Raw genomic sequence first — 27,778 nt, 5'->3', positions numbered from 1 at the left:
CTCGTATCTGTAACATGCTTGAGTAATACCTTTTAATAATTTATTAACCCTTTATAAGCTATTTATAAATGGAACCTTTAACATAAAGTGTAATCAAAATAAATTACATACCCTGGCTACTTACCTTAAGTACACCATATAATAAGTGTAAAGAATAATGAAAATGCTAAGGTCAGCATATCAACTGATAGATGGCAAAAAAAATCCGGCATTTTTATGTGCCATCTTTGTTACATAGATTTGTAACATAATGGTCAATGATCTTACCTACTAGGTGACCTTTTGCTTTAAAACAGAAATTGCCTTTCCCAGGTGACATTCTTGCAGGAATCTTGTAGGCATTTTTGAATGAATCTATCTAACAGTTTGCAGTCCCCCTCAGCCTCACAGTGGATTTTTATTGTTGGGCTTTGCCTGCATACAGATGTTGAACCAGTTTCACCTTAAAGTGTGACTTTAAACTGATTTCGTTAAATGGGTGCACAGCCCTGTATAGACACTCTTATTTGAGTTTAATTTAAGTAGATTATGATTTGATTTAAACTAAACTGAAATAAGGCTGGTTTAAACCAAAATAAGAATGACCCCACAGCTCTTTTCATTGGTTTAAAAAGTAACATGTTAAGTTACATTAATGTGACTGTCTCATGTAGACATGTCTTAGCTCTGTAATGTCTTTGTGCCTGTCACATACAGTAGTTGGACGGATTTCACCTTCTCTGATTTCTCTTCTATTCCACTTGCATCCAGGAAAGTTCAGAAGCATTGCCACTGTCTCTGCCAGTTCTCTGCTAAATTCTTTTCCAGACTGAGGGAACCATTTGCTCTGTTTTTGAAAAGATTTAGTTCATTTCTGACACCAGGTAATAAAGATGTGACCTACAGTCCACATATCCAATTGCTCTGTCTCTTCACCAAATATACTGTACATCCTTAATTCTACTCTTGATGGAGAAAGAACATATTATAATCTTGCCACTAAAATTATAACTAAGTGGAAGATACTGTACTGTAGCTAAAGACTGAGTTAAGACTGTAAGTGGAATTACAAGCAACTAAATACATGCGCTTTGGTTGGTTCTATGTTTGAATTTAAGGATAGTTGATTGTGGATCTGAGGTGTCCGAGTATGTTTGGGAATTATGATGTTTGGTGTAAAGTGGAAGTTGCTCTTGATGTTAATGTTGCCTTATCTGATGATTTTCCTGATATTTAGTGATTGTGTTGATAGGAAATATTAAGGATAGACACTCCTCAGAATGTTGCCAACTAATATGTGCTGAGGCTTGTTACCTAGAAAATGCACATTAGTTCTAAGACATTCCAGAGTAATATGAAACCAGCTCAAGAAAAGTTGGCTAAGCCCCTCATGTAAAAGCCAGCTTTTTTGCTTTTGATGTACTTTCCAAAATGGCAAATTCGTTTACCAGTGAAGTAAAAATATAGCAGGGCAGAAGCAGATACCTAAAGAGAGAGGCGTGGCAGCGCTCATGTTCAGGGAAAAGGCTAGATGAGCGAGTTCAGCAGCTTTGTTATACTTATTTATATATAAGGCTAAATTGGGGCTTTAAGCTACAGTCTGGAGCAGGGACCCACTCCCCCAGTGGATCCTCTCAGAGAAATTAGCACTGCAGGCTAGCACTGGGAGTCTTTGCATTCAGTGGAGGTGAAAGTAAGCTGGTCCGGTCCGGCGTACTGGCAAGAGTCGGTACACAGCCCACTGTACTGGCAGGGGGCAGCTTCCCCAGGCTGGCGATTTAAAGGGTCTGGGGCTCCACTGTGATAGCGGCGGCTGGAGCCGCAGGCCCTTTAAATCACCGCCAGAGCCCCGCTGCTGGAGCCCTGGGGTAGCAGCGGCCGCTGGGAGCCCCAGGGCTTGGGTAGCGATTTAAAGGGCCCAGGGATTTAAAAGCCCCACCTCTTCCTGTTGAGGCCCCACCCTTTCTGGTTGAGGCCCCACTCCCTGCTCAGGAGTCCGGGTTACCAATAAGTCCTTTAAGTTACTTTCACCCCTGGCTCCAGCCCTGGCACAAGGAAAAGTAAGGCACAAGGAAAGTAATTTTCTGTGTAGGAATGGGAACCACCTTGCCCAGGGCATTTGGGTCTTGTAACCCTAATGTTATTTTGTTTAACATTAATTTAACATCTGTAGACCTACCAACATTTCTGCCCAGAAGAGGGGTAGCTCACATTTGGGACTTTACTCCAGCTCTCTTGGCAGATTCTTTTACATCGTGTCAGCCCCCCAATTGCATGCTTGGGCCATTCTGCTCTGCTTCAACAGTCTGTTCTTCTCCCTCACATCTGAAATATGTGACCAGAGAAAGGAGTACACTCATAATCAGGGCAGTGTTTCTTGCTCTAGTTAACATGAGCACCTCCCAGGTTGGTGTTGCTCAGCTCCCCATACTGGCCCAACTTTTCAGGCAGAACATGGAGGGCAGATGATTGGTCTGACTGAGAGAAAGGAACAAGTAGGCAAATTGCTATTCTACACCAGCACCTGGTCAGGGAGAATAAGGGTCAGCTCTGAAAAGGAGAAAGCAAAGCAGCGCTGCTTCTTGGCTTGTACTATCTCTCCACACCACCGTGCCGAGCTCGTTCTGTGGCTGGGACTTGGCAGCTCTCTGCATTTGCTTTACACTGGGCTTCACTGTGCAACCAAGACAGCTCTGTCAAGCACTTTGGGTGGTTTTGTAATATGAAAGCATGATACTGCAGAGCCAGCCAAGGGTTATTGCCAGACAAGCGTTTCTGGAAAGAATGGACAGCAATCCACAGCCCCACACACAAAGAGTGAAACCTCAAGAGGCCACCGTTTCATTGCACGGGGGGGGGGGGGAGGGAGAGGGAGGGGAGGGAGAGAAGGGAAAGAACCACAATAAAAAGCTGTTTGCTTTTTAAAATGAGAGCCATCCATTCTCGAACATCTCCTATTGATTTCTTCCCCTAAGAAATGCTCCACAGATGGCAGAAGCAGATCACAGAACAAATCATATTAGACTTTTTCTGTTCAATGCTGCAAGCATTTCTTAGGTCACTCTTGGCATTAATCCATCAGAGAAAAATAATAAGAAGAAAAGTAACTTTGTCTGTTTTTCCAAGTAGAAACCAAGCAAACAGTTTGATATGTGTTTCATGACCTACTGTATCTGGTGTTGACATTGGAGTGAGCTGCATTTCCAGTAAATTTAATGAGTGTAGCAAGGCACTAAAACCAAAACTTTCCCACTGTTGAACCTTGAAATATATTTATTTGTGCTTGTGCTTGCTTACATCAGTATATATTATAGGGTTTTTTTAGCAGATAAACATGTAAGTACAAAAAGGCAGTTATTGCACAAAAGGGCTCTGATCCTCTCAGAAGCAATTCATGGTCATCTGTCTAGAGTTAATCAATGGAATTATCATTATATTTGTTTAATTCACTTTTTAATGTATATAAGCACTTTATCTCCTGGTGCTGGGCTCATTAGAGTTTACTGGTACCAGGCTTTAAACATGCTTATGTTTTGTATTTAAAAAAGCAAGTTGTGAATTTTTGATGCCATTGATGTATGTATTTTGAAATAAAAAATAAAAGTTGCAAACTGTGAAAGAAAAAAATTAGAGAGCCTTAAAATGGCATTTTCTTTTAAAAATTCCAGGTGTTTAACCTAGCCAGCTAAAAACTTTCTAACACAAGGCTTTGATGTCATATTCATGTTTAACAAGGTTTGTGAGTGACAGCTTGTCTATGAGAGAATTCCACGAACCTTTCCCTAGATTATTCCTTTTTTTATCCTGCGCTCCATTGCTTTTGCTGTTGGTTGTGTGTGTGTGTGTTTGGTTTTGTTTATTTGTGGGATCAGCTCACCACATCAAACCAGAGAGTTATGGTTTCAGCGATGGAGCCAAAGATGATATTATACCTCCACCTGCTTACATTCACCTACTCATCAGATATGGAAGGGCATCTGTTCCTTGTCCCCCTTTTGCCCACACATCACCTACTGAAGGGAACACTCCTAACCAAGAAGGTGTGAGCCACCTACTTCATACATAAGATTTGCCTTCTGTTGCCTCTGATGCTGCAGAAAGGCAACGAGCACCCACAACAATTTCAATTAAAATCAATGGGAGGAGGAGATGCTCAATGTCTCTCAAGATAAAGCCCTATGAGCAGAGTTTCTCTCTATTATGAGAAAGCCTAACATATTATACCCTGCTCTTCACCCTGAGAGTATTGGCAGGGCCTTTCTTACACCCTTTACTAATGCCTTATGGGAGTAGCTGTAGCTAATGGTATTGTGGAGCTGGCCAGGATTTATTCAATTCCCAGTATAATTTAAAGTAGCCTCAGGACTGCTCTAAATTGCACCTGACTATCCCCAAGGATTGTGCCACGGAAACAGCACAAAGTAGCCAAGTATCTGGCTCCTTTTGTGGCAGATCAAAGCAGTGCTGTTAAATCAATGGCCTACCCAGATTCTCAGCTATTACAGTATCACAGAATAACAAGTGACACACAGGTAAAGTGGAGCAAGAGAGATTTGTGATCAAAATTTTTAAGGACACTAACAAAAAAGGAAACAATTAAGGATGAAACCTCACGTCCACACCATTCTAATAATGATTCTTAGCTGTTACATAGCTCTTAATTTTATAAGATTATCTCGATCACAACGAGAAAGACTTCAACCCTAACCACAAATTTACTTTATCCCTTTAAAAGCTTTCTGTCTTTCAACACAAGCTTTTCATGCCACTATTTCTTAATTTTAGCCCTTTTTTATTGTTGTCATTAATATACAGGAGGAGAAAATACTTTCTACAAAACATTCCATAAAAGGGAATAATCTAGTATTCTTTCTTGCCTTTTTAAACTAGGGATATGGTTAAAGGCTGATCTGACGTTCCTTCTCAGGTTGGGACGGTCTCAGAAGGTAGTTTTTGCAGTTTGTAGCAAAAGTAACTATCTGAAGGTCTAGCAGGAAGGCTCCACTCTCGAGCATCATCTTTGCTTGGCCATGTGGCTGCACAAGGTTGTTGCTGTAATTTACCAGTTGCATGGGGAGAGAAGTGTTTCTGTGGATGGTAGGGAGTTTCTACACTGAACGAATAGGGTTGTGTGAGAACCCAACCTAGAGTGGTTTGGCTCGAAGGCCCCTTTGGCATGTACTTTCCTTTACAATAGTGCAATACAATCTGCTTTTTAAAGGCACTTTTGATGATAAGCATCCAAATGCACTGCTTGAGAAAAAAATAAATGTGTGATGCTCACTTCAGCTTTCAGCCTGCTTTCAAATATAGCTATAAAATTCACTGATTTATTGTTATTAGTCAGGGAATTCCTTAGCCTGCAGGCACAGCTGACAATGGCTCTAGCACCTGTCGTCTCCAATCTGTATTAGGGAGAAGTTAATAGAGCATCATCCTTGGATTGCAAGGTATCATGTGAAATATAGGGTTATAAATGTTTACCTACAGCAAGTAAGGGTAGGAGTAAGGCTTTGCTGAATGTTTATAGGATACAAGGTGTAAAATCATGAAATCCATTATTTTTTCTCTCTACAAAGGCAGTCAGTGTAGTAATGGAAAAATAAGAGAAACACATTGCTGACATATGTATTAGGAAATAACCTAACAGCCTTTGGGCCTGTCTGATATTTTCTTAAAGTATGTTCTGAGGACTGACCAGTAGAGAAATAGGGCCAGATTCTCCATTGATGGGCAGTTTAGCTGCTTTCTGCCACCCTACCATTGTATTCTGGTCCTCATGATGGCAAAAGCAGCTGAAGGAGGATCACCCAGTGCAAAGATGATCCTCCAGTGGTGTAGAGACCTTTATGTCGCTCCCTGCTAACAGAACAGAAAAAAGAGCTCGTGGCCAGAGGAAAGGGGGCATGGTGGGAACTCACTGTGCTCCACCAGCTCTCAGTTCTGTTTGAGCCCCAGGGCCATTTGCAATTGGCATGAGTTAGAGTAGTCCTCAGTCTGCTATATATAGTGCAGGGCAACTAGCCCTATGCAAAGTTGCTAGATCAGGAGTGTGCAAAGGTGAATTTTAAGCCACTTTTGCACATCATCCCCATGAACTTTGCTCTCTGCAGCTCATTCACATCCCAGCATCTGTACCATACTATATGCCTCACCACTTATTTCTATCTGGAACCAGGGAGGGTGAAACACCAAAAGATGTCTCTCTGTGTTTCCAACATGACCAGAAGTGAGCAGTAGTAGAAATCTTATTAGTGCTCCAGTTATTACAAGATTTATAGCCTAATTTTGCATATTTGACAAGTCTTTTAAAAAAATCTTGATTTTCTGTACTTCTCCAAATTGATTGCTGAACCTGTTCAGGTTTGTTTATTGTTATTTGGCTCCTTGTCATATTAAGAAGAGACATTGTGTCTTAGTGGACAGGGCATTGGCATAGAACTTAGGAGATATGGGTTCTAGTCCTGACTGCTGATGTGTTGTTATGGGCAAGTCATTTCACTTCCCTGTGCCTCAGTTTCCCTATCTATAAAATTGGGATTATACTGATGTTCTTTAATATAGTCCTTTTCATCAGTAGATCCCAATTATTATTGATCTCTTTTAGCATAACCACCCATCCTGTGAACTTACCTGATCTTCTATTGTACTAATTGCCCTTCATAAACAGTGATTTTGTATTCTGATCAGCCATGTATATCTGTCACCTCTGTTTCCTGGATGTGCCTCAGAGTCCTTTGAACTAATTCCTATAGCAACACAAGAGCTACAAAGATTCTGTTCTATGGAGACAGTTGTCAATACGAGACAATGTGGAGAACTATGCATATGTTCATAATGAAATCTGACCCTCGGAGAAATTTACTTAAAGATTTGGCAAAGTCTATGAACCTTTCAAGTAAGCCTTGGCCAAGTTTTGAATTCATTTGAGCTCAGTGTTAGGTGCCAGAGAGCAGTTTATGATTTTGAGTGGAAACGATGCAAGGTTGAATGGTTTTGCATGGTTTGACACAACATAAAGAGAAACTTGGCAGTGTTGACTGAGTTTCAGGTTTGTTCGAACTTGAAAACCCAAAGTGAAATTCTGGGGATTTGAACCTATATGAACAAATTTGCAAAATGAATTTACTGAATTTTGCATAGTTCTGGTTGATGAACTCAATGGCACTATGGTAACAGGAAGAAAGCAGGCTAATTTTGGCAGGATTTCTCCTGGTGTAGAAATACATCCTCTTGGTTTCAAGCAGATGTATCTCAAAAAATAGGATGAAGATTTGTAAAGTGGACCTAGCTTCTGAATAGCTGATGTGGAACAATAATCTCTAAAAGTGAAAATCTATTAAACTCTCTTATGTTAATGAGGAGAAATATGATTTTATTAAAACTGATCTTTGTCAGGTTGTGAGATATAAATCCAGCACTAACTACAGCCAGATATGCTCAGTGCTGTTATAGAGGCTCATTGCTAACATACACTGCTTCAGCAACAAGGTTGAATCTAACATACAGAGAATGTTCAGCTACAATGGTGTGATGTTTTGGGGTTCAACCTTGACTAGCAAAGCGTTTTGTCACCACCTGCACTGCAACTGTGGGCGCCTTAAATGCTCTGCTGCTCTGGCTCACAGCCCTGACACCAACAGCCAGCATACCAGCATGCAGGCCACACCCTGGCTCCCAATTTCTTTTTCAGTAGCCCCAATACCCTCTTAGTCCCATATTTCCTCCAAATCATGTTGCTGTATGAACATCTGCTGAGGTTCCCAGAACTGTGAGTTACTCTGTTACCCCCTCTCAGCGTCAGCAAGGGAGGGCACATCTATATTGCATTTAAAAGCTCACAAAACAGTCTCAGAGCCCAGGTCAATGCAGGGCTAAAAATAATAATAATATATGGAGATAGGATATCTCCTAGAACTGGAAGGGACCCTGAAAGGTCATCAAGTCCAGCCCCCTGTCTTCACTAGCAGGACCAAGTACTGATTTCGCCCCAGTTCCCTAAGTGGCCGCCCTCAAGGATTGAACTCACAACCCTGGGTTTAGCACTGAGCTATCCTTCCCCCCCCTCCCCAACAGTGTAGATGTTCAGGCAGTGGTCATGACCAAAACTGCTGCTTAATGAAGACAAAACCGTCAAAGTCTTGATGTAAACTAAATCCAAGGTCAATCCATTAATTAAGATCCTCAATTAACAAAACTGCACTTTTCAAGGATATATTAAAGTGACTCTGAATGTTAAAGAAGAGAACTGTATTTAAATAGAAGGATCTGATTTAGATTTCAAAGGTTAATACTTCAGTGGAAGCATGAGTGGGATCGTTACATGATGTGACTGAAATACAAGTGATAGCAACCTACCTGCATTTGCCATGATTACACCTCTACAGGATCTTTATTCAGTCTCAACCACCTTGCAAACAGAAAAAGTGAAAGATTCAGAGATCTTCAGAAAAATAAAGTGGGCGTGAAGGCCCTGATGTTAAAATATTTGTGCCCAAAAACGTTGTGCCTTCAGATACCCTGAATATTCATGCTGACTGGACAGATGTGCATCTGACTATCCATCTGTATGCACAAATAGCTGATTAGCATGAGTAGTTGTGCATTTGTATGTGCAGTTTCATGGCTGATATTTTCAAAAAGAGTTTTCAACCAGCAACATCCATTATCAAAACGTCATTATCAAACATCATTATCAAAACATTATACACTACATCTGATGATGATTCTCTGAATAGTTTTATCATTTTCATTGTGGATTGTTTGTTCCTGTGTGGATTACAACCTTCCTGAACATGGTAAGACATGCAAATGATCTGGTTTCATTGGAATAGTAATTGCCATAAGAGCAGTCTGTACCTGCTACACACAGGCAATGATTATCCAAAGCAGCCTTTCAGTAGCCCGACAGTGATGGAAAACTGCAGGGAAAGCAGAAGGCAGCAACATGAGAACTGGCAGTAAATCAGTGAAAATCCCCAGGGAAGTTCACAAAAGAGTCAGCTAAGGCACTAAGTATATTAACCGAGAAGACACCACCAGGAAGAGCAGCAGCAGCACATGTGCCCACAGACAGCCACCAAAGAAACCACAAGCAGCGGAGAAGAAAGACCACCTGAATGTAAGCAGTGAGTAATACAAACACCCACCATGAGGCTGACAAGCAAAGCAATGAAGAGGGCTGGCTGCCAAGGGCAAGCTAGCAGTGTCCAGAAGCTATATGGAATCTGAAATTGGAATAACTGAAAAAACATGAAACTAACCAATACACCCCCAAACCTCTAAAAAATAAAACTAGCAACCTAACACTAATAAAGCTAATATATATAATAATATATCTACCTCAATATAACGCTGTTCTCAGGAGCCAAAAAAAATCTTACCGTGTTATAGGTGAAACCGCGTTATATCGAACTTGCCTTGATCCACCGGAATGCGCAGCCCCACCCCCTGGAGCACTTTACCGTGTTATATCCGAATTCGTGTTATATCGGATCGCATTATATTGGGGTAGAGGTGTACTAATTCCATCAGCTAACATGAAGAAACTGATCTAAATCCAGTCCAAGCTGCTGCTGGGTTTGGGGGTGACTTTTTTGTTTTGTGACTTCTTGCTGCTTACCAACGGACCAACCTCCCAAGCCAGGTCACTGTTCTCAGCCGACAAACACTACTACTATTTGTTGTTCCACCAGCTCCACTACAGGAAGAATCAGCCCAAGGCAAATTTGTGCACTAGATAAAGAAGGAATTTGCCACTAGGGATGGGAGAGCTGGTTCAGGAGGAGAAAAACAACTGGCCTGAAATTTGAACTGAAGCTTATCTTTAATAATTTTAACTTTCCAGTGCCTCCGAGCACTGCCTAACTCTCTTGCCCTTACTGGAAGCAAGAAGTACCAGAAAATTCATCAGAGCCCAGTGTTACAAATTCAACACATTTTGATAAGTATCCAACTTTTTAGAGCTTTCCAAATTCTAATTTTTTTTTGACATTTGCCTATTGCTGATGCGTTTTCCCCCCCCTTGCTTACTCATGCAGCTTGGCAATTTACCTGGTCACCTGTGTGTACTGGGTGCCTCTGTATCCAGATCAAACATGAATCTGCCAGTTATTTGGCTTGCAGAACCTGTACTTTCTGTAGCAGTTAGGCTTGCAAGTTCCTTGCTCTGGAAGTATTCACCTTGTGGCTCCCTAAACTCTTCAGTTCTTAATCTAGGTCTCATGACCTCTGCAATAATTGAATGCTGCCATATTCCTTTGAATCTCTCAATGTTGAATAAACTGCTCAAATCAAATTAAATCCCTGTGGAGGGTTGAAGCTGCTTAAAGCCCTATGGCCAAAACTCTTTTGCTCATATTAGGGTCAAGAAGCAGAACTTAATGTATTAGCATGAATGTCACACTGAAGTCCTGAAGTTACAATTGCCTCATTGCGCCCCTGTCTGACAGGAGGCAATGGCCAAACTATCACAGTGGTGGTGCATTTATCAGGCCAATCCCCACTCCCTTGGGCTGCTCCTTCATCGCTGCAAAACCCTGCTGTGTAAGGAGAATCTGCATAAACTCCCCAAATCCTGTCCACTTCCCCTGTACAGAAGAAACAAACCACTTTCACTACATCTGAGGACCTCTGCTGCCACAGTGGGAAGGGCAGATTTGCCCAATACAGCAGATACCCAGGAAAAAATTATCTACAGATCCGTACGGCATAGCTATTGTGATGGCATTGTCAGTACAACTGAATGACACTTTCCTAGTCCAGCTGGTGTAAATGGGCCTGCCTCCATTGACTTCAATGGGACCGCACAGATTGACAGCTGCTGAGCATGGGTCCCTTTCTTGTAAATCTATAATACTAAAAGTAGGTCCATTAGCAAATCTGTACTTGTGTAATGATGTAGTAACGCAGCTGAGTGCTGTTCAATTAAAATATGGACCAGGGTCTGCCACTGAAGGGTGAGTTGCTTTTTTGTGGCAGCTGATTAACATCCAGGAAGGGGATGAGGACCAGGATTTGCTAAGGTAATATTTTTTTAAATGGGAGTTCTGCACCACTGCTTTTACTTTTATAAATACAAATACAAATCACCTGGTTTGAAATTCAGGCCTAAGGAGAGTTTTCAACCGGCATCACCTGTTTCCAATTCACTGTTGGGAAATAAATAGAGGCTTTGAAATATCAGGGCATATCTGCTATGGATGGTGGTATATATGACGGTAGTGTTGTACGTGTGCCTTAAAGAAAGCTGTAATGTCATGGTGGGAAGTGTCACTTTCCATAAAAACAATAGTTCACTTTAAAAGCCCAACTTAAAACTATGGAAGGGAGCAACCTTCTTGGGGCTATGTTTGTGGAAAAACAACAGCAAAAAAGGGAGTTGTTGCTGATCTGTATTCTGGTCTGTTCTCTTACTTTACATTGTTATTAGTTGAGAGTTCTTCTTAAATCCCAACTGTAACAGAGCTCATAGCAGTAGCCACCTAGTGACACAGAACAGAGCAGAACCAAATGTCTCAGGGCATGAAAACAAAACCAGTTTGTGTTGGATGTGTAATGGAGACCAATATAATGGGTCAGCCCTCCAGATCTGTATACATTTGTGTGAGGATGCGCATGTATTCTGTGCTTCTGCTGAGAGCCAAGCAATGCCTGTACTGAAGTTGTTGGCTGCTAGAACAGAAGTAACAAGAAGACAAAAACCAGAAGTTAATATTGGTACCCCTTGTTCAGTGGAAACTGTGGAACTGTAGGCTATTGCAGAAACTGAGGAGAAAAGTGACAAGCATAGCAACACGCACACAGACAAAGGCCCGGTGCAGTGCAGGCATGCCTCCATATGACTGTGGGCATCCATCACCAGTAGGTAGCATTTTCAGCTGCATACATTCACAAGATGTTGGCACATGGGCCCTGATCATCTTATCCAGCTGAGTTGTGCTCAGTGTAAGACCCAAGAGAATGGACACGGGTGACTTTTTTGTTACTTTTGCAGATCTGTGATTCATAACGCTGCTGGAGGAAGGTTCAGGCCCTGGCATAATTCAGAGCAGATTCAGAGCTATTCTAAGTTCATGGGTTGAAATGGTTTCCATGGACTATGCTATCTCTATGCCACCTGAATATTCCTCAGGTAGCTGTATCTGCTGGGTTTCTGGCTGTTTAGCTGCTGAAGCAATGCAAAGCAGCTGAGGTGGGAAGACTATGAAGATCTGGCCCATGTTGTACAAGTGTAGTTGCTGTGGTAGATTCACAAGACCTGACAGGCACCCCTGTATTGGACGGCCACCCTCATCTTAATAAGAAACATTCTATTTAATGTATGATGAGTATGCTCCAATAGAGCCAAAAAAAAAAAAAAAAAAACCCAGGCTGCGCAGTCTGAGTTCAATATCACACTCACAATTTCCAGTGAATCACCATATATGCAGAAGAAAAGTGGTGGCAGTAGGCCAGCTGACACTGTCTGTCCTTCCTCACATTCAGATTATTTTACTCTTCTGCTGGTAGTAGTGCTGCTCTTCTGTTTCAGGTACCAGTAGTAGCACCAGCACTTCTGTCCTCTAGTCCTCCCTTCTCCTCTGCCACAGCCACTCTCAGTATGAAAAAAGCAACCCCAGAGCAGCAGTGTTAGTACTAGTCTCATCATGTAATCTTTTCATTCTAAGTTCAAGTGGTTTCAGCCTCACCCCCACACATAACAGAACTAACTTATGAGGCACAGCCATGAATTTCTGAAGTTTGTACAGGATACTGGCTCTAGGCAACTACTGATTTTTTGAACACAAGATGTAGAATGGTCTCGAGAACAGTGAGGCCAGCCTTGTATTTAACAGATTTTTTTCAAACTTCTGATAAAAATGGCATTAGGTGCACTGCTGACACCTGAGCAGCATAAATACCTTGTTTACCTGTGCGTGTTTATCTTTGATCCCCTACTGAAGTAGTTGGCTGGCCTCACTGAACTTGTGCTTTTGTTACCAGGTTCACTTGCTGCTTCCTTCCCCATCATGCTGCAGGTCTGGTAGTGCCAGCAGCATAACCTTTCCATGTTCACTGTGAGCTCCTCAGCAAAGACCATATCCCCACATATCCCTAAACATATTGGATTGAAAGTATGCAAGAAATTCTAGGCATCCGGCTAGAAGGTGGGTACCTGGCTTCTGGAAGTTGACTTCATTGTCACTGAGAATGGTACCAGCTTGGTCAAAGCAATTAATAACAAACATAATAGCAAAATCCATTGCTTTGCTACCCCTTCTTTACATAGTCATTGAGGAGTGTTTTTCAGAAAGAGTCGTAACACTGTGAAAGTTGCCACTACACACAACACTGGTGTGTGCACTTTTCTAATGCTCTATCAAAGCAAACAATCAGCTGCTACTAATATTTGACTTATAGCTAAAATTAGGCATAGGTCAATGTTCTCTGGTGCATTTCAGTCTTCACAGCTGTTGGAACTCAGCATTGTATATTCAGAACCACCTGATTGACAAAAGCAAAGTGAGTACACTTAGATTTTGCAAGAGTCAATAAGTGTAGTGAGGGTAATACTTAAGGTCCCTTTGAATATATACATAACCCCAGTGAGAGCAAATAGCATCACTGTGCCAACTCATCTGTGTAGTGCATATACTCCAGACTTACTGGGGTCAGTTGGGGGAGTGAGTCAAAGAAGGATCCACCTTTTTTCAGCTAGCAAGACTCTTCTGTCTATTAAAAACAGGTAGCTTAGATACAAGTGATCATGGATTGATCGTATTTATGATACAGAGTCTAGACCAGTAATATATATACTTGGTGCTTTAACAGTGCAAGTTTCACAAAGCTGAAAACAAATATGAGCCATATCAGCCGGAAGGAAGAATTTAATCAGAAAGTTTTGAATGATAACTGGGAATTATTTAGGAACACCCTGCTAGATGCCCCAAAACCCATAATCCCACAATTGCGGAAGAAGGCCATGCTGGTGAAAAAGCAAACTGGCTTAGAGGGAAAGTGTAAAAAATAAAATGAATGAATGAATGAATGAAACAAAAAATACAACAAATGGAAGAAAGGGGAAGTTGATAGTAATGAATATCAAAAGATAGGAATTGTAGAAAATTGATAAGGGAAGCCAAGGGGCAGAAAGCGAAATCTCTGGCCAACAGAGTTAAAGACAATAAGAAGGAATTTTAAAACATATATTAGGAACAAAAAGAATCCTAATAATGGTATTGGTCCATTGCTAAATGGAAATGGAAGAATTGTCAATAATAATTCAAAAAACCACAAAAGTGTTCAAAAATATTTGTTTTATATATGGAGAAAAAAACAGATTTTATCAACATATGATGAGATGATATCGCTCTTTTCATTCCACTATTATTTCTTGAGGATGTTAACAGAAGCTACTTAAGTTAGACATTTTAAATCAAAAAGTCCAGATAACTTGCCTCCAAGAGTTTTAAAAGAGCTGGCTGAGAAGCTTACTGGACCATTAATGTTGATTTTCAATAAGTCCTGGGGCACTGGGGAATTTCCAGAAGACTAGAAGAAAGCTAATGTAGTGCCAATTTATAAAAAGGGTGAACGGGATGACCTGGGTAATTATAGGCCTGTCAGCCTGACATCCATCTTCGGCAAGATAAAGAACTAAAGAAGAAGAATACAATTAATGCAAATCAACATAGGATTATGGAAAATAGATTCTGTCAGACTAAATTGATTTTTTTTATAAGATTACAAGTTTGGTTGATAAAGGTAATAGTGTTGACATAATGTACTTAGACTTCTGTAAGGTTTGATTTATTACCGCAGGACATTTTGATTAAAAAAACTAGACTGATATAAAATTAACATGTCACACCTTAAATAGTTTAAAATGAGATAATTAATAGGTCTTAAAATAAGTTTTAAAATGGGGAATTGTCATCAAGTGGGTCTGTTTCTACTGGGGTCCCACATGGATTGGTTCTTGGCCCTATGCTATTTAACTTTTTTATCAAAGACCAGATGACTGGTGCCTCCCCATAGTGGGGGGCACCAGCTAAAGCGGAGGATACGTGACCTCCCCACATGTCTCCCTTCCACCCCACCCCCAGCCAGGGACCCCCAGGCTCTCTCCCACGCAGCACATTACCTGCTGCTGCTCTGGCTCCCCCTTGCATGTTTGGCTGCCCGCTGTCCTCCCTGGCAGCCAGACCCAGGTGAGGAGTGGGACAAAGCCACTCCTGGTCGCCGCTCCATGCAGCGTAGCCAATTGCCTGTGGGAGAGCCTGGCTGGGGAGGGGCAGCAGCCTGCTCCCTGCCCAGACTCGGCTTCTGGAGATGGGCCAAACGTGCCCAGGTGGGGCTCTCTGGCTCACTCAGCTGCTGTCCCCAGAAGCTAAGCCTGGGTGGGGGGCAGCCAGCCACCATCACAGCCAGGCTCTCTCCCAGGCAGCTGCTGCTGAGCCGCCGGAAAGGCTCTGTCCCCGCCCCTTCCTCTCTCCACCTGGGTGGCTGCTGGGAGGGCCACTGGACCCTCCATGCCCCCCTCCCACACACACACTAGTTACCTCTGAATGATCTGGAAGAAAACTTAAAATCATTACTGATGAAGTTTGCAGATGATCCAAAAATTGAGAGAGCGGTAAATAATGAAGAGGACAGGTCACTAATTCAGAGCAATTTTTAGATTGCTTAGTAAACTGGCCACAAGCAAACAATAGGCATTTTAATGTGACTAAACGTATACAGCTGGGAACAACCAATATAGGCCATACTTACAGAATGGAGGACTCTATCCTGGGAAGCAGTGACTCTGAAAAAGATTTGGGGCTTATGGTGGATAATCAGCTGAACATGAGCTCCCAGTGTAATGCTGTGGCCAAAAGAGCTATCCTGGAATGGATAAACAGGGGAATCTTGAGTAGGACTAGAGAGAGTTTATTTTATCTCTATATTTGGCAGTGATGTGACCACTGCTGGTCCAGTGTACAGAACCATGTGCAGTTCTGGTGCCCACAATTCAAGAAAGATGCTGGTAAATTGGAGAGGGTTCAGAGAAGAGCCACAAGAATGATTAAAGGATTAGAAAGCATGCCCTATAGTGATAGACTCAAGGAGCTCGATCTAGCTTAACAAAGAGAAGGTTAAGTGGTGACTGAATTGCAGTATATAAGTATCTACTGTAACAGACCCAGACCAGTGGGGTACAGGAGTCTGGTAGAGGGCAAATATACTGGTCACTGGATGAGTAGTTTTCTGTTCCCTGAGTGAACAGAGAAGGGACTGCACTAGAGTAATCAGGAATCTGCTAGAACCAGTTAAGGCAGACAGGCTAATTAGGACACCTGGGTTTTAAAGCACCTAAGGATTCTAGCACCTAAGAAGAAGCTGCTAGAATCAATTAAGGCAGGCTAATCAGGGCACCTGGGTTTTAAAAGGAGCTCACTTCAGTTTGTGGGGCGAGTGTGAGGAGCTGGGAGCAAGAGGCGCAAGAAGCTGAGAGTGAGAGGGTGTGCTGCTGGAGGACTGAGGAGCACAAGCGTTATCAGACACCAGGAGGAAGGTCCTGTGGTGAGAATAAGGAAGGCGTTTGGAGGAGGCCATGGGGAAGTAGCCCAGGGAGTTGTAGCTGTCATGCAGCTGTTACAGGAGGCACTATAGACAGCTGCAGTTCACAGGACCCTGGGCTGGAACCCGGAGTAGAGGGCGGGCCCGGGTTCCCCCCAAACCTCTCAATTGACCTGACTGTGGGCTCTTCCAGAGGGGAAGGTCTCTGGGCTGTTCCCCAACCCACATGGTGAATCTCTGAGGCAAGAAAATCCGCCAATAAGCGCAGGACCCACCAAGATAGAGGAGGAACTTTGTCACACTACATGGGGAACAAATATTTAATAATGGACTCTTCAATCTAGCAGAGAAAAGCTAGGAATCAAAGGGCTGGAAATTTAAACTAGATAATTTCAGAATGAAAATAAAGCATACATTTTTAATGGTGAGAGTGTATATATTCGTTCATTAGCCTGTTCGTTTATAAGACGCCCCCCCCCACCAAATGGATAGGTAAAAATAGCAAAAACTGTATGACCCTTTCATAAGCCGACCCTATATTTCAGGGGTTGGAAAACTTTGGCTCCGGGCCCGTCAGCATAAGCCGCTAGCGGGTTGGGACGTTTTGTTTACCTGGAGCATTCACAGGCATGGAGCGCCTCAGCTCCCTGTGGCTGCGGTTTGCCATTCCCAGCCAATGGGAGCTGTGGGGAGTGGTGTAGACCCATTTATAAGCCGATCCCTGCTCTTTGATGCGTCACTTTTTTACCAAAAATATTCAGCTTATGAACAAGTATATATGGTAATTAGCCATAGGATCAACCAAGAGTCAGAGTAGATTCTCCATCACTGACCATTTTTAAATCAACATTGGATGTTTTTCCAAACAATCTGCTCTAGGAATTATTTTGGGAAAGTTCTATGGCCTGTGTTATACAGGAGTTCAGACTTAGGGTGACCAGACACCAAGTGTGAAAAATCGGGACGGGGGTGGGAGATAATAGGAGAAAAAGACCCCTATATAAGAAAAAGACCCAAAAATTGGGACTGTCCCTATAAAATCGGGACATCTGGTCACCCTATTCAGACCCTATGATCACAATGGGCCTTTCTGGCCTTGTAATATATGAGTCTCTGAAAGTAATGCTTTTGTAAATGATGCATAGCAAGGAGTGTTGCTTCCCCTAGTCATAATTTAAGTTGCTTTCTGAGCTTCTGCTTGGATGGCAGTGTTGTAATAGTGAGAGCACAGGGGTGAGAGAACTAAGGCTATGTCTACATTAGTGAGTTTACAGCGGCAGAGCTGTACCAAGGCAGCTGTGCCACTGTAAGATCCCTCGTGTAGCTGCTCTATGCTGATGGGAGAGAGCTCTGTCGTCGACATAATTAAACCACTCCCAATGAGTGGCCATAACTATGTTGACAGGAGAAGTTCTCCCACCAGCATAGTGCTGTGTACACTACTACTTATGCTGGCCAAACTTATGTTACTCGGGTGGGTTTTTTTCACACCCCGGAGCAACATACGTTTTGCTGACATAAGTGATAGTGGCCTAAGAGTCAGGATTCATGTTTCTAATACCTGACTCTGCCCTTTGACTCAGAAAGGTTATCTGAGTAGTCTATGTACCCATTATGGAAAAACACAGAGGAGCAATTTCATCACCAGTGTGTATTAAAATGTGGAAGCTGCTCTGAACCTCACATAATGAAATTCCATCCCAGCCTTCAACAGTAACCATCATGATTGCAACAGCTGCTTGGTGGCTCTCATAAGAACACTGAGAGACTTCCAGGTCCTGAGAAAAGTATCTCTGCTGTTTGTCTCTGTGTCTGCTCTTGCAAGATAACTGACTGTTTTAAATTAGGGAATACATACTGTAGGTCACTGACCTTAAAAGTATTTTATGATTAATATCAGCCCTTTTGGACCAAGAGTGTACTTACAAAGGCAGATGAGGCAGATGTATCCAGCCAACAGCAGTTATTCTTAACCTTAAGTGTAGCAGAGCTGGGGATCTTCTATAATGATGCTTTGTTGCCATAAGCCTGGGGTGTTGAAGCCTAGCTGCTGCTAGTAAATTGTCGCTGTGTGTTCCCCACTACTGTGTAACTCAAGGAAGGGTTATTTTCAGAGTTGAATTGTACAGATGAATCTGGTTGGTCTCTCAATCTCTGTGAATCTCGACTAATATAATAACAGTTCCTCTGGATAAAAGTGTTTGGAATACACTCAAAATTAGACCTGCATAGTAGCTACTAATCTGGTTAGGATAATGTCCCACTGTGACCACTGAGCCTACTTACTTATGCATATATGCCCATCTTTTTGCCTTGTCCTTCACATCCATTTATTTGTTCATCCACCTGTTGCACCCAGCCTTAACTATGAGATATCTGGAAAAGGGACTTGTCTTTGTTCTATTCATTCATACAGTGCTTAGCACAACAGGGCGCTGATCCCAGATCAAGACCTCCAGGTACTTCTGCAATTTAAGTGTTTAAAAATATAATTAATATAGTGGAATAAGTTGAGCTGAAAGCTTGGGCTGACAAGGAGCAGCAAGCAACCACCTGCCACATCGGTGAGGGCGGCTTTAATCTCTTCTGGGGTTCCACAGTCCCATAATTATGTCACTGCTCTCCTTTGGAATTGGGCTGTGCAGTGCAGTGCTCTGTGCACAAAACAACCATACTGCCTTCTGTTTGCAGCCTGTATTCCTGCCTTAAATCCTCTAAAGATACCCTTCCTCCCATATACCAGCACTGCCCAGGGAGACAACCTCTGTTCCAGATTCTTGGGTTTGGTAATTGAGCTTGATCTCTCATCACTGGCAGATTCCAGTCTAAATTGGTAATCTTCTGGTGGTATGGAACCACTCCAAGAACTCATATCCCACGCTGGCATGGGAGCATGCATGGGAGAACAGGGATGTGACCAGGGATTCCCTGTGCCTCCCTGATCCCCAGTTAATTCATCCAGTTACTTGAGGGATAGCAGTTGTTCTGAATTGACCTTTCCTTTCTTGTTGGAAGAGCACACTCCCTTTGAGGTGCACAGGGAAAGCTTAGAATGTTTCAAGGCAGATTCACTCTTGCTGGCACAGGGAAGAGGGAAGGAAGTGCAAAGGGCACCTTTCTGCACCTGCCTGCTCTAGTATGTTTCAAGCAAATTCATTTGAGATGATTTACCCAGGCTAGTGCCACCACCTGTCTTCCCTTGACATTTCTGTATAGGATGCAGCTTTAGTTACCTAATCATGCCCCCGCATTGGCCAGCTCTGTCTGCTTTTGCAGCAGCGCTAGTTGACTGCTGATCCTCAGTGGCACTCTGCATCATATCAGGTTTTTCTGGCAGAGTGTTCACTGGCAGGACACATGGCAGGGCCTGGCAGAATTTGGCCCTCCACAGCAAAATCCTATATCCTTTCAATTCGATGGGAAGGAAGTGCGCAGTTTTCACGTGAGTCATTTTCAATATGCAGATTCTTTTTGAAAAATGCAAACAGTACATAAAATATATGTGTGACTTTTATGAATGGGTTCTTAGAGATTGAATTTCTAGAGACTGTCTGAACTCTGGAGTGCAATGATTTTACTATCATCAGTTCTTCTTAGAATTGCTTCAACATACCTTTTTAGGCTTTATACTAAGGCTGTTGATTAATCGCAGTTAACCCACATGATTAACTAAAAAAATTAATCATGATAAAATTAATCGCGATTAATCGCAGTTTTAGTTGCATTGTTAAACAGTAGTATACCAATTGAAATTTATTAAGTATTTTTGGATGTTTTTCGGTATTTTCAAATATATTGATTTCAATTGCTACACAGAATACAAAGTGTACACTGCTCACTTTATAGTATTATTTTTATTACAAATATTTGCACTGTAAAAATGATAAAAGAAAAACAGTGCAATCTCTTAATCGTCAAAGTGCAATTTACAAATGTAGATTTTTTGTTTTTGTTACATAACTGCACCCCAAAACAAAACAATGCAAAACTTTAGAGTGAGGGAGTGGTGTTGTCACCTGGCTCACAGGGTCATAATGCCACTAGGTTTTGCAACCACCATCAATAGTGCAGGAAGCAACTTGCCCACCCCAGCTGGACTCAGACCCTTCCAGGCCCAAGTCAAGACAAGAGCCCAGAGGCAGAAGCAGGGCTGGGGATACTATTACTACCGGCAACAGAGCCTGAGTTCAGGAATAGGTGGGACTGGGAGCAGGCCCCTGGCTGCATACAGGGCATAGAGTCCCCCTACCCCATTCTTATGGGGAGGGCAGCAACCCCACAGGCTTGGACCCTCTCTGTCTAGTCTAAGGTAGGTGGCGCCTCTCCCCTTCCCCACCCCCACCCCCAAATTTCCATAGTGCATAGAGCTCCAAAAGTCTTTAATATGGCCCTGACAATCATAAGGATCTCTTCTGGCCTTCAAATCTATGAATCTGTGACTCTGATAAAGTGTGGTTTCAATCAGTCTGTCATGTGGGTGTGCATACATGCAGAAACTGGGTGATCCTAGTCTCATTTCATATTTAAGTTGCAAACGTTAGAAATTCCTGAGAATAAGAGGCTAAATGAAAGCTCATTTACTATTTATAATCTCAATTACAAGTATCATGCCTCCAGGGTACATTTCAAATGACTTGTCCTATTTAGTTTTTTCATAAGTCCTGAGGACAGAAGGAGCCATTAAAACAATGCAAATTCAATACCAGGAAGCCTTCCTAAATTCTCCTTTCTGCAGATCTTTTCTTTATTTAACAAGTTGTTCCCTCCTGCACCCCCAGTATTCATATAATTTAACAATCAGACCAGAAAGAGAGAGTCAGATTTCATTCCCAAAAGTTAAATGATATGATTTCTGTGCAGACAAAAGACACAGTTTTAACACTTTTTGTTGGCTCAACTTAAAGGTCAAAATTAGCAAGTTTTAAAGAAGAGCCACCGAGACATACAGAAGGGCTCTTGTAAAAATCGTAAATGAAACCCACTGGAGAATTTCTTTTAAAACTGCAGCTTGATATCAATGATGGCAGCAATGCAGTTTGCATGAGATTGATATTAGGGCAGGAATGTAAGGAGCCAGCAGGTCAATAAGAGAACAAAAAATAGTGTCTGGCAGAATAAAATAAGCAGTGAGCAGTTACCAATTTCTATTGTAAAGCAGTCCCTAAACCTGATTTCTCACAGTTGTGATGGTTGTGAAACTTGTTTTTTGCTAAAACAACAAGGAGTCTGGTGGCACCTTAAAGACTAACAGATTTATTTGGGCATAAGCATCCGAAGAAGTGAGGTTTTTACCCACGAAAGCTCATGCCCAAATAAATCTGTTAGTCTTTAAGGTGCCACCAGACTCCTTGTTGTTTTTGTAGATACAGACTAACTCAGCTACCCCCTGATACTTGTTTTTTGCTGTGATCTTGGCTTTACAACTGGGTGGGTTAAACCGATAATCATTTTTAATGACCCATTACTGGAGGCCTCAGGACATAAGATTACACTTACTGTTAACTTCTAAACCTGTGTTTTACGACGACACCTGCTCTTGTGATTCAGTGCATCATATCCCAATCATATGAACCATTGGCTGTTGGAGTAATAGGAGGCATTTGCTACGGCATGTAGAATCTTGTCATGACTCTGTGTTCCCAATCTAGGATTGCTTCATTTCACTGCTGCTTTATTTTTCCCTAGGGCCTTTATGTTTTTGTGGTGTATTTTATCCTACACAACCAGCTTTGTTGCCCCGTGAAAGCAAGTTACACCATAGATATGAATGGACATACAAGCCCAGGCTCTGCCTTTTTCACACATGGCAGTGGGATGCCCCCAGCAGGAGGAGAGATCAGCAAGTCTACTCAGAACCTGATCAGTGCTATGGAAGAGGTACCTGTATTCTATACCTCATAATCATTATTATACTTACTGTAAAGAGGCCAGTTGTATAGCTGAATGGGGAAACAGTGATATACATAGATGTGAAATGACCACCTGGGAATTGCCGGGGTGGGATTATTTTTGTTTTTATGCTTCGTCTCAATTATATAATTATATATAATGACATTAGCTTGTACAATAAAAGTTGCTATTCTCAAGCATGGTAGTGCTCCTGTGAATTACAGCTCTCTGGTAACATCAGATCTATAGATCAACCTTCCCTGTTGTTGTTTTTTTACATTGCTTGTTAGCTTTGTTATAAAGCCATGGATTGCGTATTTGAAAAGTAGGTCACAGTCAACATAAAATACTTTCCAGGTTACTGTAATTCTGGGGTGAATCCTGGCCCCATTGAAGTCCATGGCAAAACTCCTGTTGACTTCAGTAGGGCCAGGTTTTCACCTCTCATCTTTATGGATGTCACTATTGGATTTGTTACATGTTGTTATGTAAAACAAAAACAATTCAACTCAATTTTTTTTCTGGGACAGAAATTCTGTTTTCTGGCCAGCACTAGTTTTGAATTAGGTGGCTGATGGGATGTACTACTAAGCTCTGCCCCAGCATTTTCAAAGGCACATAATATTGTGAAGATGAATTACTTAAACAAATAAATAAGATTGTCATGGGATGGGAGGGAGGAAGAGTGGAGCGCCAATGAAGGCTGTGTGAAGTGGAAAGATAGAGGATCTTCGATGGTATGGAGAGGAAAGACAGACTGTATTGGAGGGTCTCAGGAGACGGGGAATGGCAACGATGTTGACATTCAAAGAAAGAACAAACAGAGATTTTGAATGGAATTTTTAGAGTACTTCAACTGGAACTTCTTTATATCTTAGGAGACCGTTCAGATATAGGGAAACGTTGGATTACTTTTTTAAACCAACTAGTCCATCCATAATGAACACAAAGCTAAATTACTTGTAATCAATTAGTCATTTTAAAAAGAAAAACTCTGAGCTAGACTTTCCCCTGGAAGAGGCGCAAAAGAGCCCTTTACAATTTCCCTGATCCTGCATAGTCATGAGTTCAAACCATTCAGATACTGTGGTGATGAGGGGTTGATTAAGAATGTAGACAGACAGAACTATTCATGTACTATAGCTTTGATGATAACTGCAGCTTTGAGACTTTTTAACTCATTTAAGGTGCCAGCAGACTGGGAGAGGGCATCCTTGAGGCCAGCTAGTCAGGCCAGTGCTGCTTTTAAGCAAAGCCCGCAAAATGGGAATGCCTTCAACGCTTCTGGAGGATTTAGTAACGGCTCATTGGTGGCTGACGAGGAATCACAGGAGTTTGATGACTTAATATTTGCTTTAAAAACTGGTGAGTAGCAGTTTTTTGTTTGTTTGTTTGTTTCTAGAAGCCTGTGTGCTATGCTTTGTCCTAACATAACAGTTTCCCAGGGAGCCACTAAAAGGGAAGATCCAATTGCTGCTAAAACATTCTTGATTGCCAGTGCAAATCTAGAACAACATTTTTGTTTTGGTGTGAACTGTTATTCTATGAACTAAGAATAATGACCTTATTATTTGAAATAACAAAGGGAAATAGGCCTACAAAAGCATCATTTGAATAACATTAAGCTTGTGATGCAAACCAACAGAAGCCAGGAAAGGTTGAAAGTTTTTAACATTTTTCTCCAAGTACTTTTAGGGTAAGTCTACATAGGAAAGTAAAACCAAATAAATAAACAAACAAACCCCACAGCAGGGAGTCAATGGACTTGGGTTTGCGGGGCTCTGGGACCCTCTCCCTTCATGGTTTCATCTGTTTTATTAAGTATATTCATACTGCCTTATGACTCAATCCAACTCCAATTAAACTCTATGGAATGATTCTCATTAATGTCAATGTAGATTGGATTGATCCCTCAAAAGTTAAGCTTAAATAGTATTCTCTCATTTAAATTCCTAATATATGGAATATATTAGGTGCAGTATATTCAAAGTATATGTACATTAAATCTGAACTGCCCTTGAATAGTTGCACGTTTCTGATTTAATTAAAAAGTGTACCCCAACAATGGGGACCCTTTACTTTAGTCCTGTGTATGTGAAACGCTAACCATTTAAAAGTGTTCATGTTCCTCTCTGTGCTTGAGAAAGTCCTCCACATTTAATTCAATACAGCTTCCAAATAAACAGCCAATGTTACAATAAATACACAAAGGTATACAGTCTGCTGGTGCCACTTAACTTGTTTTTGTTTTATAAAACTGTAGCAAACCAATTTTTTTTTATGAAAAAGGGAATTCTAAGATGATTCTAGGGGTTAGGCACAAATCAACCAAATTATTTTTTTATAAGTTGTCACTAACTTTGCATTTTTCAATGGTATTTTTTTACATTGTCCACTCTGCTGTTCATTTCCTGAACATGTTAATTTCTACTGGACATTTTGCAGCACATTTTTATTTTGTCACCCAGTCTACTGCTAACTATTGTTGCATTTAGTAAAGTTTTTGACCAAGATTTTCAAAATTGGGTGCCTGAAATTAGATTCCTAAATCTGTAATTGGGCATCTAAATAAATTGCCTGATTTTCAAAAATTCTGAGCACTTGGCAGCTCCCGCTGGCTTCAGGCATTCATTTAAAAAATGTGTGGCCTTTATTTTTTTCTTTTATTTTTTTCTTCTATATGCTTTTAAAATAATCTTACGGGAAACGGAATGAAACAGAAGATTGGTAATAAACAAGGATCCTAGAAATCCATTTGCCATGGAAAAACATGGAATTTGCATTTTTACAGAGAATCTTTTTTATTTTTTCACAAAATTGTAAAAACTACAATAGAACCATGTTTATCTGAGCCTCCATTACCCAGCCGCCTGGGGTTGACTGCCCAAGCCCCAGTCACTGTCCACTCCGGGCAGCTGGTGGTTCAGTTAATAGTGAGAGCTGGATAACGGAGGCTCAAATAAATGGGGTTCTACTGTATATCAACAAAACATCGTGTTCAACTGATACTTATACATATTGTGGCTAGGGAAACTAAAGTTAAGCATTTCATTTTAATTGTGGAAAATTGTGGATTTTATGTTTTTTTTTTTTTAATCAGAGAACTTTGTTTTTTTTATCACGGAAAACTACAATCCCTGATAATAATGGAGTCTTTCATCATTATGGGTTAGATGTTGCACATGCTTACCACCAATAATAGTGCTTATTGTTTTGTGCAGCTGCATTGATGTCAGTGGGGCCATTCACAGCAGTAATCACAATGTTCAATAGTAAAGAGTGTTCAGGAGTGCGTCTTAAAACATCAGTTCCAATTTGAGACCAGCAGGGATTTAATGTGATGGTGGTTTATTAACCAGCAGTAAGAATAGTTTGCCTTAGTTCAACACTACTTTATTTTATATGAGAGGGGAGTTTGAGCCAAGACCTTGGTTCTGAACAGTTCCAGGCTTTAAGAAAACTCCAGTAATGGAGATCATAAAAGTAGCTAGATAAATCCGATCCAGATTCAAATCAAGATCTGAACTGGCCCCACCTGTCTAATGTACCCAAGGAAAACCCCGAAGAGAAGAGTTTGAATGAGGAGCCAGACTTTGTGACTGTGGGCCATCACACTTAATCCAAAATCCTTGGCAGAGTTAAATAATACAATTACGGGGATAAACAACGAGAGAGCAATTAAAAGATGCAGACAAAGGAGAAGATACATTTTCAAATGAGACTTAAGAAATGGCACATTTGAGGTTATTAAGAAAAGCATTTCTATTTGGTTCCTATTAAATTCTATCTGACAACCTTTCTGCAGACTCAAGAGAATGACCTAAGATTGCATGAACATGGTGTTCATATTACCCTGTGCTATTCTGGTAGCCCCTTTAGAAAAAGGTTGAGGCATTTTAGTGGGGTGGGGAAGCTTGCACTCCTGCTGCCTTTGTTTTACCTGGTCTAAGGATAAGTAGAAGACTTCATTCCCCAAGATTGTCAATCCAGAAAATTCTACAGGTAGCCCTAGTCATGCTAGAAATAATGGCTCAGATCCTGAGCGACTGCTCAAGATGAGAATGTGCAAAGATGTCTTTGACACCTCTGTACTTCATACCAGAGTAATTCAGGGCAACCTGAGGGTTTCTCTAATTTATGCTTGCTGCCAATGAGCTCAGGGGTTGTTTGTCAGCCAGGAATTGCTGAACATAAAAAAACCCAGCTATATCCACCTTCCATTAGCCAGGCCTCCTGTATTACAGGAGCCACTATGGTGAGTCTAAGTCACCCAAGGATTCCACTATCGGGGAATTCTCCAGTGGCCAGTTAAGCTGGCTCCAATGCAGCATTGTGCCAGGGAAGCAGAAAATTTTGGTACAGTATCATGTAGTTTGCATAACTCCATGAGCTTCAGCTCTGTGCAAGGGATTAAGGAAAGATTACTCCAGGAAAAATAATATGAAAAAATGTACTGCCTGTTGATTGATGCTAAAACCTTGTTTGTTTCCTGCTAGTAATTAGGTTGGCTTAAATGGTTTATTTTATTTCATTTCTTTTATGGCTCTCATAATAAATCAAAGGACTCTGCTTCCACTGAATAAGGATAATTATTCCATAATTAGTTATTGCTAATTACATTAATTATCTAATAATACCCATTCATTTTGGGCTAGATCACATTTTGCCTCTGATTCCTTTTTTAGTGCTCAAGCTCATCTTGACAGCTTAATGAGCCCCTCCTCTGTCAGACTGATTCACTCTAATACATGGGGTTAGAGTAATTAAGAAATAAAACTATTTTAAAGTGACTCTCATTTAAGCACAGCTACACTTCAGTCCTCCTGTCTAGAAAGCAGTAAGCCGCTGGATCTCCACATGTTATGTAAGGGTGGAGTGTAGTCAAAAAGGGACAGGATGAAGGGAAAAATCAGTGGATGTTGGCCTCAAGCTTAGGAATTACTCCTAAGCATTGCTCCTTAGGCATAAATTTTAATGCCGGAACTGCATGCTAGCCTTACTGACCTTTCAGTTCCAACCGTATTCCCACCAATCACAAACTTTCCCATCCCTCCTTTTTGGAGACATTCTACTGAAGTCACTCCCTCTGGGCCCAATGAAGGTTCAAAACATAAAAGCCTCTAAAACAGGCCTCATGCACAGTTTTCTTCCTTCCTCCTTCTCTTGCCTGTGGTATGAATAAGCTGTTTGGGGAGCAGGGCTGTTTATAGGGGTCATTCAGAAGTCAGAGCAGACCATACTTTTGGCTCATAAGCACTACCACACTACACCTGAGATTATCAAGTGATGACAGAACCACGGTAGGGAGGTTTATGATCCATATTTACAATGTTTAGTGCAGTTTTGTTCACTGCCAGCCTGAATTTGG

At 41.5% G+C, this 27,778-nt stretch overlaps 1 protein-coding gene across 1 annotated transcript in view; it reads left to right on the top strand.

The window, feature by feature from the left end:
* Nucleotides 1–27,778, top strand: part of ADGRV1 (adhesion G protein-coupled receptor V1) — a 439,035-nt gene that overhangs the window by 406,997 nt on the left and 4,260 nt on the right. Inside the window, exons 90-91 of the mRNA XM_054032481.1 lie at nucleotides 22,207–22,398; nucleotides 23,598–23,775. Of these exons, the coding sequence (XP_053888456.1) occupies nucleotides 22,207–22,398; nucleotides 23,598–23,775 (370 nt within the window). The remainder of the gene's footprint in view (nucleotides 1–22,206; nucleotides 22,399–23,597; nucleotides 23,776–27,778) is intronic.

The sequence above is a fragment of the Malaclemys terrapin genome, chromosome 6 (genome assembly GCF_027887155.1).
Source record: "Malaclemys terrapin pileata isolate rMalTer1 chromosome 6, rMalTer1.hap1, whole genome shotgun sequence".
Classification (NCBI taxonomy): Eukaryota; Metazoa; Chordata; order Testudines; family Emydidae; genus Malaclemys; species Malaclemys terrapin.
This window is presented reverse-complemented; position numbering and strand designations above follow the sequence as displayed.